Source organism: Babylonia areolata, chromosome 30 (assembly GCF_041734735.1).
Source record: "Babylonia areolata isolate BAREFJ2019XMU chromosome 30, ASM4173473v1, whole genome shotgun sequence".
NCBI classification, from domain to species: domain Eukaryota; kingdom Metazoa; phylum Mollusca; class Gastropoda; order Neogastropoda; family Buccinidae; genus Babylonia; species Babylonia areolata.
This window is the reverse complement of record NC_134905.1, coordinates 1,539,377-1,565,909: the sequence shown is the minus strand read 5'-3', so window position 1 is coordinate 1,565,909 and position 26,533 is coordinate 1,539,377. Positions and strand designations below refer to the sequence as shown.

At 43.2% G+C, this 26,533-nt stretch overlaps 1 protein-coding gene across 1 annotated transcript; it reads left to right on the top strand.

Moving 5' to 3' along the window:
• Positions 1-5,590: 5,590 nt before the first annotated feature.
• LOC143275217 (kelch repeat and BTB domain-containing protein 8-like) lies at positions 5,591-26,244 on the top strand. The gene is made up of 10 exons (XM_076579193.1): positions 5,591-5,741; positions 7,690-8,005; positions 10,616-10,884; positions 13,816-14,053; positions 14,809-15,064; positions 18,024-18,216; positions 20,107-20,304; positions 21,319-21,419; positions 24,904-25,041; positions 26,051-26,244. Exons 2-10 carry the CDS (start codon positions 7,739-7,741, stop codon positions 26,242-26,244), a joined length of 1,854 nt encoding a protein of 617 aa, XP_076435308.1. The 5' UTR covers positions 5,591-5,741; positions 7,690-7,738.
• Positions 26,245-26,533: the final 289 nt, after the last annotated feature.

The window sequence follows — 26,533 nt, the reverse complement described above, 5'->3', positions numbered from 1 at the left end:
TACAACTTCCCCATGGTTGATATTTGTTAGAAAGATACTCGAAATTATAGGCCTTGATCACATTTGGAAAAATCAATTCACATTCAGCGTACACGGACTGAAATATGTCGTACATAAAAAATTAGAAAATGAATATATCAAATACTGGAAAGATAAAAGAGAAAAAACATTAAAGCTAAAATTTTACAATACGAACTGAAACCTATCTTTTAAATATATCAGATACAAAACACAGACAAGCTTTAACGAAACTCAGAATAAGCGTGCATGACCTAAAGATTGAGAAAGGTAGATATTTAAATATTCCACAAGAAGACAGATTGTGCAACAAGTGTAACATCCCGGAAAACGAAATCCGTCTTGATCATTGTATTAAATATAAAACCTTAAGGCAACAATTTTTAAAAGATATTCAAAATTCGAATAACAAAGGAAATATTCCCAGTCAGGTGATGCTAACAGATGATGAATATATATGAACAAGATTAAGAAAAATTTGTTTATGAATGCTGCTGCAATTTACTGCATTAACTGTTGATTAATTGTGTGTTTTTCATTCATTCATTCATTCATTTATTTACCATTGCACTTGTGTCTTATAAACCTTAAGATTCCATGACAATAAAATCTATTCTATTCTATTCACACACACACACACACGCACACACACACACACACACACACCACCACCACCACCACCACCACACGTCGAAGTGTCCCATCACCACCTCTCATTATCAATGCTAATCCAGGTTTCCGGGCCCATGACGCCTCAGTGAAGTAGTTCCGGAAGCAGTGCTGGTTTGGACGAGCCTCATAACTTCCTCACGGAGACGGCAAGTGCCTACTTCCCCCCCCCCCTCCCCTCCCCCAACTCCCCACCCCCTCCCCTCCCCCACATCCCCTGCCCAAACTCCTCCACACACACAACGGGCCGGAGACTGGCAGACCGGCAGACGCCGACACTTCCCGATCTGCTCCGATGTGTGCTGGGTTTGAATATAATGGTCAACTGCCCGCGTGGCTTGAATATATTAGTCAACTGCCCGCGTGGCTTGAATATATTGGTCAACTGCCCGCGTGGCTTGAATATATTGGTCAATTGTCCGCGTGGCTTGAATATATTGGTCAACTATCTGCGTGGTTTGAATATACTGGTCAGCTGTTCGCGTGGTTTGAATATATTGGTCAACTGTTCGCGTGGTTTGAATATATTGGTCAACTGACCTTGTGGTTTGAATATATTGGTCAACTGTTCGCGTGGTTTGAATAGATTGGTCAACTGTCCGCGTGGTTTGAATATATTGGTCAACTGTTCGCGTGGTTTGAATAGATTGGTCAACTGTCCGCGTGGTTTGAATAGATTGGTCAACTGACCTTGTGGTTTGAATATATTAGTCACCTGTTCACGTGGTTTGAATATATTGGTCAACTGTCCGCGTGGTTTGAATAGATTGGTCAACTGACCTTGTGGTTTGAATATATTAGTCACCTGTTCACGTGGTTTGAATATATTGGTCAACTGTTCGCGTGGTTTGAATATATTGGTCAACTGTTCGCGTGGTTTGAATATATTGGTCAACTGTTCGTGTGGTTTGAATATATTGGTCAATTTTCCGCGTGCCTTTTTGCGTTTGAATATATTGGTCGATTATCCACTACAAACGTAATTTCGTGAATCAAATTTAAATGCAATAATCACTGTTTACCCATTGAAATAGGGCGGTCAAATGGAATTCCAATACCTTTTTTTTTTTTTTCAACTGTGTGACATGAATACTGTTAGTGATGAATTTTGTTTTATTGTGGAGTGTTCTTTTTTTTCTGATACCCGTAAAAGATTGTTACCCGATAAATAATTATGTATGTCCAACGTCTGTATTTTCATTTTGTAAATCATTTACTGCAAGTGAACGGGTTTTCCTATGACTTGATAGATTTAGACTTGCAGTTTTGCATAGGATACTTTCATGCAGAGGAAAGAATATACCCTTATTTTAATTCAGTTGACGAAAACGGTATGATAATCCTTGTTGTGTTCTTCAAGTGATTATGCTGTTTTCTGAAATCCTCCATGATCCATTATGGGTCAAAAGTTAACTCTCTCCATACGAACGGCGAAAGAGACGACGTTAACAGCGTTTCACCCCAATTACCATCATCAAAATATTGCAAGCGGAAGGCTCTTATACTGAAGAGGTGAATGTTGACAAAGAATACCACAATTCTGACGACGGAAGCTAAAGGTTGGGTCATTGAGACACCCACTGGACATCCGAGGGGTCTGTGTAGAGGAGAAGAGAGGACTGGCCGTACTGAAAGAGTTAACTGAATCTTGAACCTTGATTCATTGTTCGGCAGGTTGGAGAGGCTTCGCAGTTTGAGCACTGAGCTGACTGCTAGCATGCAAACTGTGTGTGTGTGTTGGAGCTCATGTACGTTTATATGTATTTGACTGTGCTTTCATATCTGTGAAACTGCATGTTTGGTGCATTTCTGTTGTGCATGTGTGGGTGTGTGTGTGAATGTGTGTCTTCATGTTTTACATTTATTTGCTTATTTATCACCATTGTTGTCTTATTTATTTATTTATTATTTTTTTTTCTTTTAGTATTACTATTATTATTACTACTACCTTTTTCTATATTATAATTATTATTCATTTATTTATTTATTTATGTAAGCTTATTTATTATTTATTCCCCCGGTTTTTTGGGTTGTTTTTTTTCTCAAGGCCTGACTAAGCGCGTTGGGTTACGCTGCTGGTCAGGCATCTGCTTGGCAGATGTGTTGTAGCGTATATGGTTTGTCCGAACGCAGTGACGCCTCCTTGAGCAACTGAAACTGAAACTGAATGCAAACTGCGCCGCCAACCTAGACATGTATTGACGTAGGAATGGAAAATGACGTCTGGGGCCCAGACAGGGGGTGTGTACAATGATGACAGGGCGTGACCAGATACCCACCACCGTCATCATCAATGTCATCATTAATGCTTATAACATTAAAAAAAAAAAATTCAGATAAATGTCCCATAGAAACAGAACACGCGCACGCTCGCTCTCTCTCTCTCTCTCTCTCACACACACACACACACACACACACACACACACACACACTCACACACACACACACACATATATATATATATATATATATATATATATATGTGTGTGTGTGTGTGTGTGTGTGTGTGTGTATCTCGTCTTCCCCCTCCTCCTCCTCTTCTTCTTCTTCTGAATTCATTATCATTATCTTCATCATGGTAGAATATTCTCAGATTAGCATTGTTTCAAGCGTTACAAACAGAACACACACACACGCACAAACACACAGACAAAGACACACACACACACACACACACACACACACACACACACACACACTGACACACACAGATGCACACACACACACACTGACACACACAGATGCACACACACACACAGATGAACACACACACACACACACACACACACACACACACAGATGCAACGATTTTGTCAGACAGGTATCCAGCGGGGGGAATCCCCTTCTTTTTTCCCCGGACGTCGAGTTGATTTCAAGCTGTCATAGGCCTGTCAGCTGTGTGAGACAGTGGGCGAAACGTTGCCTGCCGTGCCTTGCTGCTTACGACGATTCCATCACATCCTGGTGCCTGTTTCTTTTTCTTGCTTTCTGTTGTTGTGTTTTCGCTCACACTTCCACGCATAAAAATAGTGCTTTTGCACACTCAGTACGGCCAGTCCTCTCTTCTCCTCGACACAGACCCCTCGGATGTCCAGTGGGTGTCTGAATGACCCAACCTTTAGCTTCCGTCGTCAGAATTGTGGTATTCTTTGTCACCATTCACGTCTTCAGTATAAGAGCCTTCCGCTTGCAATATTTTGATGATGGTAATTGGGGTGAAACGCTGTTAACGTCGTCTCTTTCGCCGTTCGTATGGAGAGAGTTAATCGCACACACGCGCGAACTGAACTCACTCACGTCTGCACGGGTACAGACTGAGACATGACTCAGACACACAGACTCAGTCAAGACACAGATTCAGACACAAACACAGACATAGATTCAGACAGATTCAGACACAAACACAGACATAGATTCAGACACAAACACAGACACAGATTCAGACACAAGCACAGACACAGAGACAGACACAGATTCTCACACAGACACATACAGCCACAGCCACACAGACATCATGTACAGACACAGACAGACACAGACACACACACACACACACACACACACACACACACACACACACACGTAAAGAGTATAAAAAAGAAGTTGCTGCCTATTCAATCTATAACATATTACTTTTTTTACTTCACACACACACACACACACACACACACACACACACACCGGCACACACACACACACACACACACCGGCACACACACACACACACTGATACCGACATACACACACACACACACACACACACACACACACACACACACACACACACACACACTACTTTAATCGCGCACACGCGCGTACTCACGCCTGCACGCACAGAGAGACACACAGACACACGGTCTGTTTTAGAGGGTTTTGAGAAGAGCCACAAAGCTTGTACTTCAGTGAATGTGGGTTCACGTCTTATAATGATCGATTAATTTGTTTAGAATTATTTTCCCTTTGGGGTAGAAGGGTACTTGGGAGTTTCAGTTTCAGTTTCTCAAGTCTGCGTTCAATCCGGCTGAGGGTCCCGGGTTCGAATCTCGGTAACGGCGCGCCTGGCGGCCGGGTAAAGGATGGAGATTTTTCCGATCTCCCAGGTAAACACATGTGCAGACCTGCTTGTGTCTCACCAGTGAACCACCTTGGTGTGTATACACAAGCAGAAGATCAAATACTCACCGGGCGTTAAAGATCCTGTTATCCATGTCAGCGTTCGCTGGATTCGGAAACCGTGACGAGAACATACCGCGGCATGCACACCCTCAAAACGGAGTATGGATGCCGGTCTACATGGCGGGGTAAAAACGGTCATACATGACAGTACTAAGCTCACTCCGTGTACATATGAGTGAACATGGGAGTTGCAGTCCACGAATGAAGAAGAAGAAGTGACCTTCTTCAGTAACGAATGTGTCACGGTAGGAGCATCGTCCCGGCGGCAGGACGTTCCATCAGTCACTGACGAACTGTCCGTGGGAACGGTAGGCGTTCATCTTCAGTCATGTCCGCTCCACAAGGGATCCTTGCTTAGATGTTTCGGTAGAGTGGAGTTTAACGACCTAGTCGACTTCATGCCCTTCAGAAAGGTCAAGTTGTTCGTGGCTGTGGTCTTTTCCATGATGGTGTGACGTGGTCAAGTCGTTGGTCCTGTTTTTGCTTAGATCGTTTATATATGCCAGGGAGAGGGTGGGGCAAAGTGCTGAGCGTGTATGCTTGTACGTGCCTGTTTGTGCGCGCTTGCAAATGTGCGCGAGTGCTTGTAATTGTGTTATATTTCTGGTGTTTTGTGCAATTTTGATTTTTAGTCGAACAGTGGAGGACTGCAGAGTGATTTCCCCTGATACTAGCGCAAACTGATGTTCAACTTGTTGACACTATGGTAGCGGTTGGCAAATCATGACCTTATGACGAGCGAAACAACTTCGGAGTTTGTCTGTTTTGTGTGTGTGTGTGTGTTTTTTTTTTAACTGCGCAATGATTCGTGACAAAACATGAGTCGATGACAAACTGAGTTGAGAGATAAAGTGTTGGTGTTCGACTTAAATCACGAGGTAATTTTCGTGTGGGCAAGCAATGAACTCCAAAGTGCCTTGCTCCTGAAATCTTGTCTTTAACATTGCTATGACATTGCATCCATCATCTATAAAATTTAATCATGTCTTCATGTATATTTTCCAAAGGAGGGAATGTGTGTTGGGGCATGTTTTTTTCTCTTTATACATTCCTGATGTTATTAACGATTTTGCTTTATCAGTTTATTATTTAATGGTAATGTTTGCAGTCCGGTCCATAGTTAGACAACGTAACAATCTTTTCCACAGCATAGAGATATTTTGAATACAGATATGATAAATATATGAGAACTTTTTATCCTGTCTTGATATTCATAACTTGAAGATCTTGGTAATAACTAACAGCTACATTTCTTCTCCTCCACTCTGTGTGACTGATGGAATGAAAGTCCATGCCTTGTGAAGACTATTCATTCCAACTTGAGGGGAAAATTGTGGATATTGCCAGTACCCTGATATTTGTATCGTGCATTACACACACACACACACACACACGCATATATATATATATATATATATATATATATATATACATACATACATACATATATGTGTGTGTATGTAATATATATGCATGCATGCGTGTAATATATATATATATATGTATATATATATGTATATATATATATATATATATATATATATTATATTATATTTTGATTAGGCTGGAAAAAAAGTTGATAATTTTATGATGCAGAATATGTTTTACTTTAACCCTTGGGCATGTAGTGATGTATACTTCACTGCCATAATGACGAGATAACTCGTCATCAAAGTATTCTGACTTTTCCCTGGTTTGCATAGAGTTTGTTGACAAAAATACTGTTAGCGTTTGCTTGGGGAATCTTTCTAGATTCTATTCATAGCTAGAAACCCCATCAACGTCAGGAGGCAGTCCTTCATTTGAATGTTTTGGCTGGGTTACTGTCGCAGTGTTTGCCTGGCTCCTCTCCTCACTAGCTCAACAAAATATCGGACTCTGTACTCAAGACATGTGATCATGTTGCACTAATTTGACTAAATCAACCAAGATTGCTTTCTTTAGTTGATGCTCAAAAAGAATTGAAGCATAAATTCGAAGGAGAAGACAGTGATGAACCTTTATAGGATGATTTGATAGAAAATAAAGGAGCAATGAAGAGACTGGCCAAGATCCGACTGTCAGTGAGTGATGCTGATTGTACCGCTGTAGCGGACGCCAGAAAGTGAACGAATTATTAGCATGACACAGTGTGAGCGATTTTCTTGGCACTCAGCCAACGCGGTCTGGTGAGAACTGGATGAAGTGACCCTGTGAGAGGGGTGAAGAGGAGAGGGTTGGAGACCGAGGGGATGTGGCCCCACATCCATATTATCACTTGGAGAAGTCACAATGCATTGTGTATCTGTCTCTTAAAAAAAGAAAAAGAAAAAAAAAAGATATTGTTGTTGTCTTAGTATACTTTGAGTGTGCAAGTATTGTCCATTTGTCCAGAAAATATGATATTTTAGTGCAAATTACCAGACTAATGTTTGTAATGAACAAGTTGAAAATGTGACAAACAATAAAACACTGATTTCAAAACAACAGCGTATCACTGAAAATATATAAAATGGGAAAACATCATGTGTTTTGTATTCTTTATTCATTTACCTTTCAGAAAATATATACTTGTATGGGTCTTTCTCCAATAACAAAGAGCACAGAATTTTTTGAAAATATATACCTGTTTTTTGCACACAAAAAACCCAAAAACAAACACCCTGGCAATAGGTTTCACTTAAATCTTATTTTCCTGCAGTGAAACTGAAAGGTTAATAGGCCATACACACACACACACACACACACACACACACACACACACACACACACATATATATAGAGAGAGAGAGATGTACAGCAGTTTACATGATCACCTGCTAACATCAACACCACTGAAAATTGCAGGCTTTCTCCAGGCCAGTCCAGTTGCCCAGACTGACAGACAGCCCTGGCCATGGCAGACTGCAATCAGACCAGCCTGGTGGACTCCGTCACCCAGACGAGCGAAGAGTTCACGCCCCCAGGGGAGCACATTTTCCACGACGACATGCGAGCGTCGAACCTGCTGACGGGCTTTTCCAAACTGTACAAGAACCAGGAGTTTGTGGACATGGTGTTGTGTGTGGGCAGCGCGGAGTTCCCCTGTCACCGCAACGTGCTGGCTGTGTCCTCACCCTACTTCATGGCTATGTTCTCCAGCAAACTGGCTGAGAGTCAGCAGGTAAACACCTACTGCTCAGGCCTGCTAGGAGGAACTTGCTTAACTCTTTTATTTGTATGGTTACTTATTTACATAATATGGTGCCTATCCTCGGTCGGAGACCAAGCTCTAAGGGCTTTATAAATGTGGAGTCATTGATTGGTATGGATACTTACATAGCACCTATCCTCGGTCGGAGACCAAGCTCTAAGGGCTTTACAAACGTGGAGTTATTGATTGATATGGATACTTACATAGCACCTATCCTCGGTCGGAGACCAAGCTCTAAGGGCTTTACAAACGTGGAGTTATTGATTGATATGGATACTTACATAGCACCTATCCTCGGTCGGAGACCAAGCTCTAAGGGCTTTACAAACGTGGAGTCATTGATATGGATACTTACATAGCACCTATCCTCGGTCGGAGACTATGGATACTTACATAGCACCTATCCTCAGTCGGAGACCAAGCTCTAAGGGCTTTACAAACATGGAGTCATTGATCGATATGGATACTTACATAGCACCTATCCTCGGTCGGAGGCTATGGATACTTACATAGCACCTATCCTCGGTCAGAGACCAAGCTCTAAGGGCTTTACAAACTTGGAGTCTTTGCACAACAGGCTGCTTACCTGGTAGAAACGACTGACGGCTACCATTGGGTGTTCATCATTCGTTTCCTGTGTCATTCAATCAGATTTCAAGCACTCACACATACACACTTAGACAAACACATAACATTTTATGTTGCTGCCAAGTTTCTGTGTGAAAAACACTCCTCAGCGCCAGTTATTTTCGATAGGATGCTTTAGTTTCAGTCACAGGCTTGGGGGGGGGGGGGACAGGCTGCAGCTGTCAAGCTTAGTTGTAATGTGAAAAACAGTCCTATTAACATGACCCCTGAATGTCGACTTACGTTGCCTATGGCGATGTACTGTCTAGTCGACTAAGGTCACATATCGTGGTGAAAGACTTAAAAAAGAAGAAGAAAAAAAAGAAAGACAAAAAACAACAAAAAACAAAAACAAGATGAAACGGAAAAATGTGTACACTGTCCAGAATTAAGATTAAATGACTTTGAAAATAAGTGAATCAGTTCTTCATTGTTGATTATATAAACATAAGATAAATAGATTAATTGATAAATTAGAGTTAAATAAGTAACTGTGTACATCTCAAAAGGAATTGATGTATGGTTCTTGATGTAGAAATATATATATATACATGTGTATTTGACTTACACCTCTTCTTATTTAACTAAAGTGTTACAAAATGCCCTGTGCTTTTTGTATCTTATATAAGTTACAACAGTCAACATGCTGCTTTTTGTTTGTTTATTTTTTTGTTTATCAGTTATCAGTATTTTATTATGCCTTTCTGCTCAGATGGACTTCAAACAGAATTTAGATATATTTTCTCTTAATCTGCCAGAGGTAGAAAGTCTGGAGTCTTAACAATTAAATTGACTTCATACTCATAGACTTGTTGTTCATACTAAATGATTTATCTGTTTTGTTTGCATGTTGTGCATTTCGTGGAGTGAAGTCTGTTCAGAAGACATTACCTTATATGTTTGTTGTACTTGATGATTTATCATTTTGCTTGCTTGCTTTGCATTTCATGGAATTCTTAATGAACCAGCTTGGTCTGATTGTGGGTCATATGAGAAGACAACTGCAGGACGTGGAGAAGGCTGATGCTCTCCCTTTTGCTGGACAACATGGAATGAAGTATGGTTTTAATTTCATCAGCATGATTTGTTCTTGATCACACCAACTTGGCGTGGTTGTGGGTCACAGCAGGAAAAGATCACTCTGCAGGACATACAGAACCTGATGCTGTCCCTTGTGTGGACTGCATCATGGAATGAAGTTTGTTTTTAATGACACCAGCACAATTTGTTTTTACTTACACTCCTTATGGATAGGAAAGCAAATGAATTCGTAGGCAGGAAAAAACAACAACAAAAAAATGGGTGGTGTCACAAGTGTAGCGACGTGCTCTATCTGGGGAGAGCAGCCTGAATTTCACACAAAGAAATCTGCTGTGACAACAGCAACAAAAAGTAATAGTAATACCAACACAATGTGGTTGTGGGGCACAGGAGAATATCACTCTGCAGGACATAGAGAACATGACGCTGTCCCTTGCTCTGGACTACATCATGGAATGAAGTTTGTGTTTAATTAAACCAACCTGGAGTGGAGTGATGGCCTAGAGGTAACGCGTCCGCCTAGGAAGCGAGAGAATCTGAGCGCGCTGGTTCGAATCATGGCTCAGCTGCCGATATTTTCTCCCCCTCCACTAGACCTTGAGTGGTGGTCTGGACGCTAGTCATTCAGATGAGACGCTAAACCGAGGTCCCGTGTGTAGCATGCACTTAGCGCATGTAAAAGAACCCACGACAACAAAGGGTTTGTTTCTGGCAAAATTCTGTAGAAAAAATCCACTTCGATAGGAAAAACAAAACTGCAACTGGAAAAAGTACACAAAAAATGGGTGGCGCTGTAGTATAGCGACGCGCTCTCCCTGGGGAGAGCAGCCCCAATCTCACACAGAGAAATCTGTTGTGATAAAAAGAAATTACAAATAACAAATAACCTGATAACATTTTTGGTCACAACAGGAAAAGATAACCCTGCAGGACATGGAGAGCCTGACGCTGTCCCTCGTCCTGGACTACATCTACACAGGGCGGGTGCTGCTGACGGAGGAGACGGTTCAGAACCTGCTGTCGGCCGCCAACCTCTTTCAGCTGCTGGCGCTGAGGGAGGGCTGCGCCGAGTTCATGATGAGCCACGTCACCGTCAACAACTGCATCGGCGTCTACTTCTTCGCCCGCGCCCATGAGTGCGACGTCCTCGCTCTGAAGGCTAAAGAGATCATCAACAGCAAGTGAGATAGGGGGGAGGTGGGGTGGGGGGAGCGAGTGGGGTGGTGGGGGGGGAGGAAATAGAATATAGATTTGTCTTTCACATTCTGTGATATACCATAATACATCATCCTGTCTTTCGCTGGTTCGAATCATGGCTCAGCCGCCGATATTTTCTCCCCCTCCGCTGGACCTTGGTCTGGACGCTAGTCATTCAGATGAGACGATAAACCGAGGTCCCGTTTGCAGCATGCACTTAGCGCACGTAGAAGAACCCACGGCAACAAAAGGGTTGTTCCTGGCAAAATTCTGTAGAAAAATCCACTTTGAGGGCGATAACCAGCGGGACAAAGGGGAGGTTACCTACTTCCGGGAGGTTATCGGCCGTAGTTTTGTCTGCTCCGCATGGGCGGATAGTTTGCACAGGACAGGAATGTCAGACCCCTGCCGGAGTCTGCGCTAGTTGGGTCACGGTAAGTATGTTATTTAAACGTAATTTTAGATAGAAAATTTCCTTTTGATTGGAAAAACAAATAAAACTGCACGCAGGAAAAAAAATACAAAAAAAGGGGTGGCGCTGTAGTATAGCGACGCGCTCTCCATGGGGAGAGCAGCCCGAATTTCACACAGAGAAATCTGCTGTGATAAAAAGAAATACAAACACAAAATACAAAAAACAGAGATCATCAACAGTACGTGAGAAGGGACTGGTGGAGAGGGGGGCAATGGGATGTCTCTCTCTCACATTATATAATATGGAGGAGAAAGTTTTGTCTAATTTCCCACCACACATTACTGGTGATTGTAGACATTTTGTTGAAGTCTATATTTTTTGGGCATTTGAAAATTATCATTTAAAAACAGATAAATAATTGAGGAAGGAAAGGAGGAGGAGTTTCATGGTGAGTTTGGGGAAACAGTGTAGATAGAGGATGGTATAGTACTCCATTGTTTTGTATTGCATTGGACGGGCGCCATAGGCGAATGGTTAAAGCGTTGGACTTTCGATCTGAGGGTCCCGGGTTCGAATCATGGTGACGGCGCCTGGTGGGTAAAGGGTGGAGATTTTTACGATCTCCCAGGTCAGCATATGTGCAGACCTGCCAGTGCCTGAACCCCCTTCGTGTGTATACGCAAGCATAAGATCAAATACGCACGTTAAAGATCCTGTAATTGTTGTCAGTGTTCGGTGGGTTATGGAAACAAGAACATACCCAGCATGCACACCCCCGAAAGCGGAGTATGGCTGCCTACATGGCGGGGTAAAAACGGTCATACACATAAAAAGCCCACTCGCATGTATACGAGTGAACGTGGGAGTTGAAGCCCACAAACGCAGAAGAAGAAGAAGTACTGCATTGGATTACTTTTTGTCACAACAAATTTCTCTGTGTGAAATTAGGGCTGCTCTCCCATGGGAGTTTACAGGATTTCACAAGGTACTTGTATTTTGCTGTGGGCAGATTCTCCATGCTCTGTAGATGGCAAGAGTTGACAGGATTTCACAAGGTACTTGTGTTTTGCTGTAGGCTGATTCTCCATGCTCTGTAGACGGCAGGAGTTGACAGGATTTCACAAGGTACTTGTGTTTTGCTGTGGGCTGATTCTCCATGCTCTGTAGACGGCAGGAGTTGACAGGATTTCACAAGGTACTTGTGTTTTGCTGTGGGCAGATTTTCCATGCTTTGCAGACATGATTTCACAAGGTACTTGTGTTTTGCTGTGGGCAGATTCTCCATGCTCTGTAGACGGCAGGAGTTGACAGGATTTCACAAGGTACTTGTGTTTTGCTGTAGGCTGATTCTCCATGCTCTGTAGACAGCAAGAGTTGACAGGATTTCACAGGGTACTTGTATTTTGCTGTAGGCTGATTCTCTATGCTCTGTAGACAGCAAGAGTTGACAGGATTTCACAAGGTACTTGTGTTTTGCTGTAGGTTTATTCTCTATGCTCTGTAGATGGCAAGAGTTGACAGGATTTCACAAGGTACTTGTGTTTTGCTGTAGGCTGATTCTCTATGCTCTGTAGACAGCAAGAGTTGACAGGATTTCACAAGGTACTTGTGTTTTGCTGTGGGCAGATTCTCCATGCTCTGTAGACGGCAGGAGTTGACAGGATTTCACAAGGTACTTGTGTTTTCCAGTGGGCAGATTTTCCATGCTTTGCAGACATGATTTCACAAGGTACTTGTGTTTTGCTGTGGGCTGATTCTCTGTGCTCTGTAGACAGCAAGAGTTGACAGGATTTCACAAGGTACTTGTGCTTTGCTGTGGGCAGATTCCCCATGCTCTGTAGACAGCAGGAGTTGACAAGGATTTCACAAGGTACTTGTGTTTTCCAGTGGGCAGATTTTCCCTGCTTTACAGACATGATTTCACAAGGTACTTGTGTTTTGCTGAAGGTTGATTCTCCATGCTATGTTGACAGCAGGAGTTGACAGGATTTCACAAGGTACTTGTGTTTTCCAGTGGGCAGATTTTCCCTGCTCTGCAGACAGGATTTCACAAGGTACTTGTGTTTGCTATGGGCAGATTCTCCATGCTCTGTAGACAGCAGGAGTTGACAGGATTTCACAAGGTACTTGTGTTTTGCTGTGGGCAGATACAGGATTTCACAAGGTACTTGTGTTTTCCAGCGGGCAGATTTTCCCTGCTTTGCAGACAGGATTTCACAAGGTACTTGTGTTTTGCTGTGGGCAGATTCTCCATGCTCTGTAGACGGCAGGAGTTGACAGGATTTCACAAGGTACTTGTGTTTTCCAGTGGGCAGATTTTCCCTGCTTTGCAGACATGATTTCACAAGGTACTTGTGTTTTGCTGTAGGTTGATTCTCCATGCTCTGTAGACGGCAGGAGTTGACAGGATTTCACAAGGTACTTGTGTTTTCCAGTGGGCAGATTTTCCCTGCTTTGCAGACAGGATTTCACAAGGTACTTGTTATTTTGCTGTGGGCAGATTCTCCATGCTCTGCAGACAGCAGGAGTTCCTGTCCTTGCCAGCTGACAAGCTGGTGGAGATCATCAGCGACGATGACCTCAACGTGACAGGGGAGGAAACGGTGTATGAGGCGTGTATGGAGTGGCTGAACTTTGACCCCTCCTCTCGCTTCACGCACGTGGCGGAGGTGATGAAGTGTGTGCGGTTCGCCATCATCAGCTCCTACTACTTCTGTGATAAAATCGACCACAACCAGGTGAGTTGTTTCTTTGTTGTTTATTGTAATGTCTTTTTCTCTTTCTTTTTTCCCATTTGTCTTGTTCTTTCTCTCTTTTTTTTTTTTTTTTTCCTTTCTTTCTTCCTTTCTTTGTTTTCCTTTTTTCCTGGTTTTTTTTTCGGGGTGTTGGGGGGTGTGGGGGGTGTCTTGAACACAGAGACAAGAAGAGGATTATGGACCTGTGGAGTGGTGGCCTAGAGGTAACGCGTTCGCCTAGGAAGCGAGAGAGAATCTGAGCGCGCTGGTTCGAATCACGACTCAGCTGCCGATATTTTCTCCCCCTCCACTAGACCTTGAGTGGTGGTCTGGACGCTAGTCATTCGGATGAGACGATAAACCGAGGTCCCGTGTGCAGCATGCACGTAGCGCACGTAAAAGAACCCACGGCAACAAAAGGGTTGTTCCTGGCAAAATTCTGTAGAAAAATCCACTTGGATAGGAAAAAAAACAAATAAAACTGCACACAGGAAAAAATACCAAAAAAAAATGGGTGGCGCTGTAGTATAGCAACGCGCTGTCCCTGGGGGAGAGCAGCCCGAATTTCACACAGAGAAATCTGTTGTGATAAAAAGAAATACAAATACAAATACAAATACCTGTGGGTGTTGCTTGCCCCCAGACACCGCGACAGGCAGCCATACTCTGTTTTTTTGAGAGGGGTGTATATCAGAGGGGGCCCTTGAAGAACACCCGGTCCAGATGATTCAGGACCTGCATGTGTGTCCTGCCCCCAGACGCTGCGTCAGGACGAGGAGGTGAGCCAGACGCTGGACAGGATCCGCTATCACCACATGCTGAAGAACCGACAGTCCGAGGTGGACCTGAACCTCATGCCGCGGCGGGGCATGGCATACGAGCGCGGCGTGATGATCGTGTCCAACCCCTACGCTGAGGAGGCCAGCAAGAAGTACAACAGCATGGAGATGCTGATGCCTCGCACGGGCGAAGTGGTGCTCATCTGTAAGCTGCCCCAGAGTCTTTACACGCCTGGTGGGTTGGTGCTGTGTGTGTGTGTGTCTATGTGTGTGTGTGTGTTTGTGAACTGCTCATCCATAAGCTGTTGGCAAGTGTTGTTGACATTATGTCTTCTTCTTCTTCTTCTGCTTTCACTCGTATGCACACGAGTGGGCTTTTACGTGAATGACCGTTTTTACCCTGCCATGTAGGCAGCCATACTCCGTTTTCGGGGGTGTACATGCTGGGTATGTTCTTGTTTCCATAACCCACCGAACGCTGACATGGATTACAGGATCTTTAACGTGCGTATTTGATCTTCTGCTTGCATATACACACGAAGGGGGTTCAGGCACTAAGCAGGTCTGCACATATGTTGACCTGGGAGATTGTAAAAATCTCCACCCTTTACCCACCAGGCGCCGTCACCGTGATTCGAACCCGGGACCCTCAGATTGACAGTCCAACACTTTAACCGCTCGGCTGTTGCGCCCGTTGACATTATGTCAAAAAGGACCATTTTCACACAGTATCAAAGCATGACAGCTGCAGTGAACTTTCCCCAAACAATAGAAAATGGACAAGCATTCCCCCCTTGACCTAGTTTGAAGTGAACAAGTTTGCCGTGTTGTTGTGGACACAAACCAAGCCATGTTGAAGAACCGACAGTCAGAGGCTGTGAAAGTCAAGTCTAAAATATTTGGTGCTGGGGAGTGGGGGAGAGTTTTTCACACTGAAACTTGGTTGCGAAAGACATCAACTCTTACGCCGCCAGGTTTCTGTGTGAAAGACATTAACTCTTTCACCGCCAAGTTTCTGTGTGAAAGACATCAACTTTTACGCCGCCAAATTTCTGTGTGAAAGACATCAACTCTTACGCCGCCAAATTTCTGTGTGAAAGACATCAACTCTTTCACCGCCAAATTTCTGTGTGAAAGACATCAACTCTTACGCCGCCAAATTTCTGTGTGAAAGACATCAACTCTTACGCCGCCAGGTTTCTGTGTGAAAGACATTAACTCTTTCACCGCCAAGTTTCTGTGTGAAAGACATTAACTCTTTCACCACCAAATTTCTGTGCAAAAGACATTAACTCTTTCACCGCCAAGTTTCTGTGTGAAAGACATTAACTCTTACGCCGCCAAATTTCTGTGTGAAAGACATTAACTCTTACGCCGCCAAATTTCTGTGTGAAAGACATTAACTCTTTCACCGCCAAGTTTCTGTGTGAAAGACATTAACTCTTTCACCGCCAAGTTTCTGTGTGAAAGACATTAACTCTTTCACCACCAAGTTTCTGTGTGAAAGACATTAACTCTTTCACCGCCAAGTTTCTGTGTGAAAGACATTAACTCTGTCGCCGCCAAATTTCTGTGTGAAAGACATGAACTCTTTCACCGCCAAGTTTCTGTGTGAAAGACATGAACTCTTTCACCACCAGGTTTCTGTGTGAAAGACATTAACTCTTTCACCACAAAATTTCTGTGTGAAATACATTAACTCTTTGACTGCCAAGTTTGAAAGACATGAACTCTTTCACCGTCAAGTTTGAAAGACATTAACTCTTTCATCACCAAGTGTCTGTGTGAAAGATTAACTCTTTCACTGCCAAGTGTCTGTGTGAAAGACATTAGCTCTTCCACTGCCAAGTTTCTGTTTGAAAAATTAACTCTTTCACTGCCAAGTTTCTGTGTGAAAGATTAACTCTTTCACCGCCAAGTTTCTGTGTGAAAGACATTAACTCTTTCACCGCCAAGTTTCTGTGTGAAAGACATTAACTTTTTCACCACCAAGTTTCTGTGTGAAAGACATTAACTCTTTCACCGCCAAGTTTCTGTGTGAAAGACATTAACTCTGTCGCCGCCAAATTTCTGTGTGAAAGACATGAACTCTTTCACCGCCAAGTTTCTGTGTGAAAGACATTAACTCTTTCACTGCCAGGTTTCTGTGTGAAAGACATTAACTCTTTCACCACAAAATTTCTGTGTGAAATACATTAACTCTTTGACTGCCAAGTTTGAAAGACATGAACTCTTTCACCGTCAAGTTTGAAAGACATTAACTCTTTCATCACCAAGTGTCTGTGTGAAAGATTAACTCTTTCACTGCCAAGTGTCTGTGTGAAAGACATTAGCTCTTCCACTGCCAAGTTTCTGTTTGAAAGATTAACTCTTTCACTGCCAAGTTTCTGTGTGAAAGATTAACTCTTTTGAAAGATTAACTCTTTCACTGCCAAGTTTCTGTGTGAAAGATTAACTCTTTCACCATCAAGTGTCTGTGTGAAAGACATTAGCTCTTCCACTGCCAAGTTTCTGTTTGAAAGATTAACTCTTTTGCTGTAAGGTTTCTGTGCGAAAACACATTAACTCTTTCACTGCCAAGATTCTATGTGGAAAAACATTATTTAATTACACATACTTAACCGTGACCCACAAGTGCAGACTCTGGAAGGGGTCTGACATTCCTGTCCTGTGCAAACTACATGTGAAAAACATTAATGTGACATGTTCAGCCGCCGATATTTTCTCCCCCTCCACTAGACCTTGAGTGGTGGTCTGGATGCTAGTCATTCGGATGAGACGATAAACCGAGGTCCCATGTGCAGCATGCACTTAGCGCACGTAAAAGAACCCACGGCAACAAAAGGGTTGTTCCTGGCGAAATTCTGTAGAAAAATCCACATCGATAGGAAAAACAAATAAAACTGCATGCAGGAAAAAAAAAAAATAAAATAAAATAAAATAAAAAATAAAAAGGGTGGTGCTGTAGTATAGCGACGCGCTCTCCCGGGGGGAGAGCAGCCCGAATTCCACACAGAGAAATCTGTTGTGATAAAAAGAAATACAAATACAAATACTTGAGCCAAAAAAAACCAAAAAACAAACCATGACAAAGAAATACAAATACAAATACTTGAGCCCAAAAAACCAACAACAAACAAACCCTGACAGTGGTTTGTGGCTTCACAGACAACTAAAGGATGGTCTCTGTGCAGCGGTGGCCATCACGGGCGACAACCAGATCTACATGGCAGGGGGAGCCCTGCGAAAGATCAACTACCGCGGGTCGGTGACCACGGAGGGCATCTCCAGCTGCCTGTACCTGTTTGACCACACCGCCGCCCAGTGGACGGCCAAGGCCAAGATGCACACCACCCGCTCGCAGTTCTCACTCGTCATCGTTGACGGGTCAGTGTGTGGGGAGGGTGGGGGGCTGTGGGGGGGGGGTGGGTGGGTGCTGTGATGTTTGTGTTGGGGGTGGGTGGGGGGGATGGGGGGTGGCTGTGATGATGTTTGTGTGGGTGTTTGGGATGCGGGGGTGGGTGGGGAGGTGTAGGGGGGGGAGGGCTGTGATGATGTTTGTGTGGGTGTTGGGGGGCGATGGGGGGGAGTGTGATGATGTTTGTGTGGGTGTTAGGGATGCGGTGAGGGGGGGGGGTGAGTAGGGGGGTGGGGACCTGTGATGATGTGGGGGATGGGGGGGGGGGGGCGGTGAGGGGGGGCTTGGGGGGGGAGGGGCTGTGATGATGTTTGTGTGGGTGTGGAGATCAGAAGGGATAGTGGGTGCGCTTTCTTTAACTATCCTTCCATTGTATGCATATATATATATATATATATATATATATATATATATATATATATATATATATGTATGTATTGTTTGGCATTTTACGTGAAAAAGAACAGGAATTCACTTCTAACTGAAAGAAAGGAAATGAACTTTTAAAGTATTTCTGGATCTGTCCAACATGTAATCTATTTTATTATTATTATTATCATTAATGTATTTTATTATTATTATTATTATCCTTTTTTTTTGGATTATATTATTAATATTTAGTTAGTTAGTTATTTATGTACTAATTTATTTATTTATCTTATTTTATTTTATTGTTTACGCTTATAGTTGACTTCATCAAGTTTTTGCGCCTTTTACATATTATTATTATTAGTAGTAGTTCTAATTTTTTTTTTTTTCTCAAGGCCTGACTAAGCGTGTTGGGTTACACTGCTGGTCAGGCATTTGCTTGGCAGATGTGGTGTAGCGTGTATGGATTTGTCCCGAACGCAGTGACGCCTCCTTGAGCTACTGAAACTGAAACTGAAACATGAAACTGCTCTTCTTTCTTCTTCTTCTTCACCGCCCTGATGGCCGTGAAAAGCTGTGGTGCCTTTAACCTTTAGCCTACAGCTTTTACTGCTGTGCCTACGAACAGGTACATGTTTGCCACTGGGGGTCTGGACAAGGTGGACATCCTGATGGAACTTTCTTCTTCTTCTTCTTCTTCTTCTGCGTTCGTGGGCTGCAACTCCCACGTTCACTCGCATGTACACGAGTGGGCTTTTACGTGCATGACCGTTTTTACCCCGCCATGTAGGCAGCCATACTCCGCTTTCGGGGGTGTGCATGCTGGGTATGTTCTTGTTTCCATAACCCACCGAACGCTGACATGGATTACAGGATCTTTAACGTGCGCATTTGATCTTCTGCATGAATCTACACACGAAGGGGGTTCAGGCACTAGCAGGTCTGCACATATGTTGACCTGGGAGATCGTAAAAATCTCCACCCTTTACCCACCAGGCGCCGTCACCGTGATTCGAACCCGGGACCCTCAGATTGACAGTCCAACGCTTTAACCACTCGGCTGTTGTGCCCGTCGATGGAACTTTCACCTTTAGCCTTTCACCTTTAACCTTTTGCCACTCTTTTCCACTGGCGTGTTGGCTGAACAGGTATGGGTATGCCATTGGAGGTCATGACGGGACAGGCACCCTGATTGGACCTTTCACCTTTAACTGTTTTTACTGGCATGTTGCCGGAACAGGTACGTGTATGCCAGTGGGGGGTCACGACGGGATGGACGTCTTGATGGGACCTTAAACCTTTAACCATCATGTTTCTGGAACAGGTCTGTGTGTGCCATTGGTGGTCGCGACGGGACAGATGGGATCTTTAACCTTTAACCTTCATGTTGCCCCAACTAGGTACGTGTACGCCACCGGTGGTCACGATGGGACAGACATCCTGGTGGGACCTTTACCCTTTAACCTTTAACCTTTGTGTTGCCGGAACAGGTACGTGTACGCCATTGGTGGTCACGACGGAACAGACATCCTGAACAGTGTGGAGAAGTATGACCCTCACACCAACACCTGGACGGTCGTGTCCCCCCTCCCCCGCCCCCTCCGCTTCACTGCTGCCCTCAGCTATCGCGGCAAGCTCCTGGTGATGGGGGGGGAGGATGTGGGGGTGGTCTGTAAGAACTGCTACAGGTGGGTGTGTGAGGATGTGGGGGTGGTCTGTAAGAACTGCTACAGGGGTGTGTGTGAGGATGTGGGGGTGGTCTGTAAGAACTGCTACAGATGTGTGTGTATGTGTGTGTGTGCGTGCGCGCGCGTGAAAGTCCGTGCATGATAGGTTGTACCTTGTTCTAGCTGTGGTGTGTGTGTGTGTGTGTCTGTGTGTGTGTTTACTGAGCTTAAAAACATGACAATTGGTTATTATGAATGTGCAATATGTAGGAGGAATAATGTGCAATATGCAGGATGAATGTACAATGGAATATGTCTAATGCTAACATCCATATTCTAAATATATTTCTGACAGTGTAATAATTAATTGCAATGTTTTAAAAGCGAATATGTGAAATGCTTTTATTTGAGAATATATGTTTATTACTCTTGTTTAATCAAGTAATCCGCATGTGTGGGGTGGGTTGGGGATGGGTGGGTGCGGGTGTGTGCTGATTATCTGGTTGTGGTTTTCCGCAAGTTATCTTTGTTCTTATCTTATCTATTATAATCAATGTGCAATATAGTAGGCTATGCTTATAATTATATTAAAATAATGTTTTTTATTCTTTCTGTTTTTACATTAACAATACTAGTTTTTACCTGCAGTGTGTGGATGTATGTATGAAACGGTGTATGGGATATTTTTTACATTTGTGTCTTTGTAATATTCCTGAAAGCTGTTGTTGACTTTTGCATTTATGGTCCATGTGTTATTTACTTGTCTATGTTGTGATAATGCACCTGACCAAATTTCTCCAGTTGGAGATAATAAAGTTATTCTTATTCTTATTCTTATATGTGGATGTCATGACTTTTATGCTTATCAATATTTAGGATAATGTGTTGGGTTTTGTTTTATTTCTGGGCTAAATGATCATGCTGCTTATCTTAAATGTAATTTTATATTTTAAAGTTAAAAAAAAAGATGAATATCACAAAACTTAATTTGGTTGTTGCTGACCTTGGTCCTTGACCTTGACCTTGACATTGCAGGTATGACCCTATGGAGGACACGTGGACAGAGTTGCCGCATTTATCAGTGCCCCGCATGTTGGCCGGGAGTATAGTGTTCAAAGACAAAATCTGGGTCATCGGTGAGTGAAAGGGGCGGTGGACAGACTGTCTGGCTCTGTCGCAGGACCAGGCAGTGTGTGGTGGTGGTGTGAGTTGTGTCTTGGACACCGATCGTTTTCTTTTCAATCGCCAAAGACGTGGAACAAGCTCCCTGATAACCTCCCGTCATTCTGATTCCCTCGCATCTTTTAAATCTCGTCTCAGAACTCACCTTTTTCCCTCAGCAATAAGTTCAACTGTCTGTGGCGGGTCCACTTCCTTTGCGTTAGCTGTGCTTGACTATGTGTGTATACATATGTGTGTGTACATAACTACATGCATGTATATGATTGTGTGTGTGTCTGTTTATGTAAGTTTGTGCCTGCCTATGTGTGCGTATGTGTTAGGGTAGCTGTTAGATACACATGTATGTTAAAATGTATTATGCATTGTGTGTGTGTGTGTGTGTGTGTGTGTGTGTAGTCACATTTTGGTGTGTGTATGTAACATTGATATAATGTTTTATGTTAACAAAAGCGTTTTTGTAAAGCACCTAGAGCAGATTTCTAGATAGTGTGCTATATAAGTATCCATTATTATTATTATCATTATCTTCTTCTTTTGGGCTGTGCTGTGTTGTGCTGTGTCTTGTTGTTTTGAGTTGTATTGTCATGTGTTGTTTTGAGTTGTATTGTGTTGTATCACATGTTGTATTAATGTTGTTTTACTGTGTTGTGTCATGTTGTGTTGTGCTGTACTGTGCTATGTTGTATTAGGCTGTGTTACGTTATATCGTGTTGTGTTGTGTTGTGTTGTGTTGAGTTGTAACGTCTTGTGTGGTGTATCATGTTGTGTTCTGTTATTGTGTTGTACTGAATTGTGTTATGTTTTGTTGTGTTCAGTCGTGTTGTGTTGTGTTGTGTTGTACTGTGTTACTGTTTGTCACAACAGATTTCTCCATGTGAAATTGGAAATGTCGGCTGTTCTCCCTGGGGAGAGTGGGTCCGACACGACAGTGCCACACTGTGTAAACAAAGTGAGTCTATGTTTTAACCCGGTGTTCGGTTGTCTGTGTGTGTGTGTGTGTGTGTGTGTGTGTCCGTGTGCCTGTGTGTCCGTGGTAAACTTTAACATTGACATTTTCTCTGCAAATACTTTGTCAGTTGACACCAAATTTGGCATAAAAATAGAAAAATTCAGTTCTTTCCAGTCATCTTGTTTAAAACAATATTGCACCTCTGGGATGGGCACAAACAAATTTTAAAAATGAAGCCTAATTATATGCAAACTGCATTTACTGTTATATTTATATTTTTTGTATTCTATAAACTTGGCACTTTGATCTGGTATTCTGACCCAACAACAAGAGCAGTCATTATTATCATTTTTTGTTCAAACAGGAACTTCTTTTACTCAGCATGGAAGTTTTATTTATTTTTGCAAACGTTTTTGGTGCAGATAGTAAAAAAAAGGGAAATTACTCTGTAATTAATGCTAGGGGACTTAATTTATCACAAGTGAGTCTTGAAGGTCTTGCCTCTCTTGTTCTTCTTGTCAGCAAGTGTACTTGTTTTTTCTCTCTCAAAGTGGATTTTTTCCATGGGATTTTTTCCGTGGACATCCCTGTCCTTAGAGTCGGCCGTTTTCTTTATCTGTGTGCATGCAGTGAGTTCAGAGGGCAACGCTTCAGTAAGCGGTGTCAGTTATTTATTCATGTTTGGGAGTTCAGGTGGCAATGCTAACAGAGTGATGTTTGTGAGCAATGCTAAAGGTGTGAAGTGTTTGTTAATGTTTGTGAGTTCAGGCAGCAATGCTGAAGGTGTGAAGTGTTTGTTAATGTTTGTGAGTTCAGGCGGCAATGCTAAAGGTGTGAATATTTGTTAATGTTTGTGAGTTCAGGCGGCAATGCTGAAGGTGTGAAGTGTCTGTTAATGTTTGTGAGTTCAGGCGGCAATGCTAAAGGTGTGAAGTGTTTGTTAATGTTTGTGAGTTCAGGCGGCAATGCTGAAGGTGTGAAGTGTCTGTTAATGTTTGTGAGTTCAGGCAGCAATGCTAAAGGTGTGTTAATATTTGTTAATGTTTGTGAGTTCAGGCAGCAATGCTAAAAGTGTGAAGTGTTTGTGAGTTCAGGCGGCAATGCTGAAGGTGTGAAGTGTTTGTTAATGTTTATGAGTTCAGGCGGCAATGCTAAATGTGTGAAGTGTTTGTTAATGTTTGTGAGTTCAGGCGGCAATGCTGAAGGTGTGAAGTGTTTGTTAACGTTTGTGAGTTCAGGCGGCAATGCTAAAGGTGTGTTAATGTTTGTTAATGTTTTTGTGAGTTCAGGCAGCAATGCTGAAGGTGTGAAGTGTCTGTTAATGTTTGTGAGTTCAGGTGACAATGCTAAAGGTGTGTTAATGTTTGTTAATGTTTGTGAGTTCAGGCAGCAATGCTGAAGGTGTGAAGTGTTTGTTAACGTTTGTGAGTTTAGGCGGCAACGCTAAATGTGTGAAGTGTTTGGTAACGTTTGTGAGTTTAGGCGGCAACGCTAAATGTGTGAAGTGTTTGTTAATGTTTGTGAGTTTAGGCAGCAATGCTAAAGGTGTGAATTGTTTGTTAATGTTTGTGAGTTCAGGCAGCAGTGCTAAAGGTGTGTTAATATTTGTTAACGTTTGTGAGTTCAGGCAGCAATGCTAAAGATGTGAAGTGTTTGTTAATGTTTTTGTGAGTTCAGGCAGCAATGCTGAAGGTGTGAAGTGTTTGTTAACGTTTGTGAGTTCAGGCGGCAATGCTAAAGGTGTGTTAATGTTTGTTAATGTTTTTGTGAGTTCAGGCAGCAATGCTAAAAGTGTGAAGTGTTTGTTAATGTTTGTGAGTTCAGGTGACAATGCTAAAGGTGTGAATTGTTTGTTAATGTTTGTGAGTTCAGGCGGCAATGCTAAAGGTATGAAGTGTCTGTTAATGTTTGTGAGTTCAGGCGGCAATGCTAAAGGTGTGTTAATGTTTGTTAATGTTTGTGAGTTCAGGCGGCAATGCTGAAGGTGTGAAGTGTCTGTTAATGTTTGTGAGTTCAGGTAGCAATGCTAAAGGTGTGAAGTGTCTGTTAATGTTTGTGAGTTCAGGCAGCAATGCTAAAAGTGTGAATTGTTTGTCAATGTTTGTGAGTTCAGGCAGCAATGCTGAAGGTGTGTTAATGTTTGTTAATGTTTGTGAGTTCAGGCAGCAATGCTAAAGGTGTGAATTGTTTGTTAATGTTTGTGAGTTCAGGCAGCAATGCTAAAGGTGTGTTAATGTTTGTGAGTTTAGGCAGCAATGCTAAAGGTGTGAATTGTTTGTTAATGTTTGTGAGTTCAGGCGGCAATGCTAAAGGTGTGAATGTTTGTTAATGTTTGTGAGTTCAGGCGGCAATGCTAAAGGTGTGAAGTGTTTGTTAATGTTTGTGAGTTCAGGCAGCAATGCTAAAGGTGTGTTAATGTTTGTTAATGTTTGTGAGTTCAGGCGGCAATGCTAAAGGTGTGAATTGTTTGTTAACGTTTGTGAGTTCAGGCGGCAATGCGGCAGTAAGTGAGCGGTGGCACAAGGAGTATCTGCCGGAGTTCTGTGTGGGGACGGTGGAGGTGTTCGACCCGGAGACAGAGACCTGGAGCTTTGGGCCGGAGCTTCCCAACCCTCTGTGTGGGGCCGGTAAGGAGGCTGGGAGCGCCACGTGACGCACAACATACACACGTGATGCACAGCATACACACGTGACGCACAACATACACACGTGATGCATAACATACACACGTGACGCACAACATACACACGTGATGCATAACATACGCACGTGACGCATACCATACACACGTGACGCACACCATACACACGTGACGCACAACATACACACATGACGCACAGCATACACACGTGATGCACAACATACACACATGATGCACAGCATACACACGTTATGCAAACACACTGATCAATTGAAAACACCACATGTTAGTCAGTCAGCTTTGTGACAGATCCAATGACATACTGATTGAAGATGCCACATTTTAGTATACCGGTTGAAGATGCCACATGTTAGTATACTGATTGAAGATGCCACATGTTAGTATACTGATTGAAGATGCCACATGTTAGTATACTGATTGAAGATGCCACATGTTAGTATACTGATTGAAGATGCCACATGTTAGTACACTTATTAGTATACTGATTGAAGATGCCACATTTTAGTATACCGATTGAAGATGCCACATGTTAGTATACTGATTGAAGATGCCACATGTTAGTACACTTATTAGTATACTGATTGAAGATGCCACATGTTAGTATACTGATTGAAGATGCCACATGTTAGTATACTTATTGATTGAAGCTGCCTCACATTAGTCAGTTAGCTTTGTTAAAGATCCCATGACATGGTGGTTCGTCCGTCGGGATCGACGAGGACCACCTAGTCATCCTGGGGGTGGGTGGGTTGGGCTCTGTGGGTGCGCAGATGACTGGTCAGGCCAGTCCGCGCCCGGAAGGTTCTGACGCAGTGTGGACAGGGGATGGTGGCGGCTGTCGGGGACTTGCTTGTCCCATGACATACTGATTTAGTTGAAGACGCCACACGTTGGTCAGTTAGCTGTGTGACAGATCCATCAGCATAGCGATCGTTTGGAAACACAACATGACCTTCCCCCTCTACCTGTTCCAGGTGTGGTGAAGTACGGGGAGAGCGTGCTGATCGTGGGGGGGGAGGACGACAAGAGCTGGATGGCGGGCATGTGCTGGCTGCGAGAGGACAAGGACAAGATGTACTGGAGCGAGGGCATTGAGCTGCCCACCGTCATGAGCACCTTCGGCTGTGTGGTGGCCAACATGCCCAAAGACCTTCTGAGTCTGTCGTAGTGGGTGTGTGTGTGTGTGTGTTTGTGTGTGTGTGTGTGAAGATCTCCTGAGTCTGTCATAGTGTGTGTGTGTGTGTGCCTAAAGACCTTCTGAGTCTGTCGTAGTGTGTGTGTGGGGCTGTGTGTGTGTGTGTGTGTGAGTGAGACACTGAAGGAGTGTGTGTGTGTGAGAGTGAGACACTGAAGGAGTGTGTGTGTGTGTGTGAGTGAGACACTGAAGGAGTGTGTGTGTGAGTGTGTGTGTGTGTGAGAGAGTGAGACACTGAAGGAGTGTGTGTGTGTGTGTGTGT

What these genes read in the sequence shown, in the direction of transcription:
- LOC143275217 (XM_076579193.1), top strand. Translation starts at nt 7,739, where the DNA reads ATGGCAGACTGCAATCAGACCAGCCTGGTGGACTCCGTCACCCAGACG. An exon ending in ATAAAATCGACCACAACCAG is followed by an intron (nt 14,054 to 14,808) that starts GTGAGTTGTTTC and finishes TCCTGCCCCCAG; the next exon opens with ACGCTGCGTCAGGACGAGGA. An exon ending in CCAGAGTCTTTACACGCCTG is followed by an intron (nt 15,065 to 18,023) that starts GTGGGTTGGTGC and finishes GTCTCTGTGCAG; the next exon opens with CGGTGGCCATCACGGGCGAC.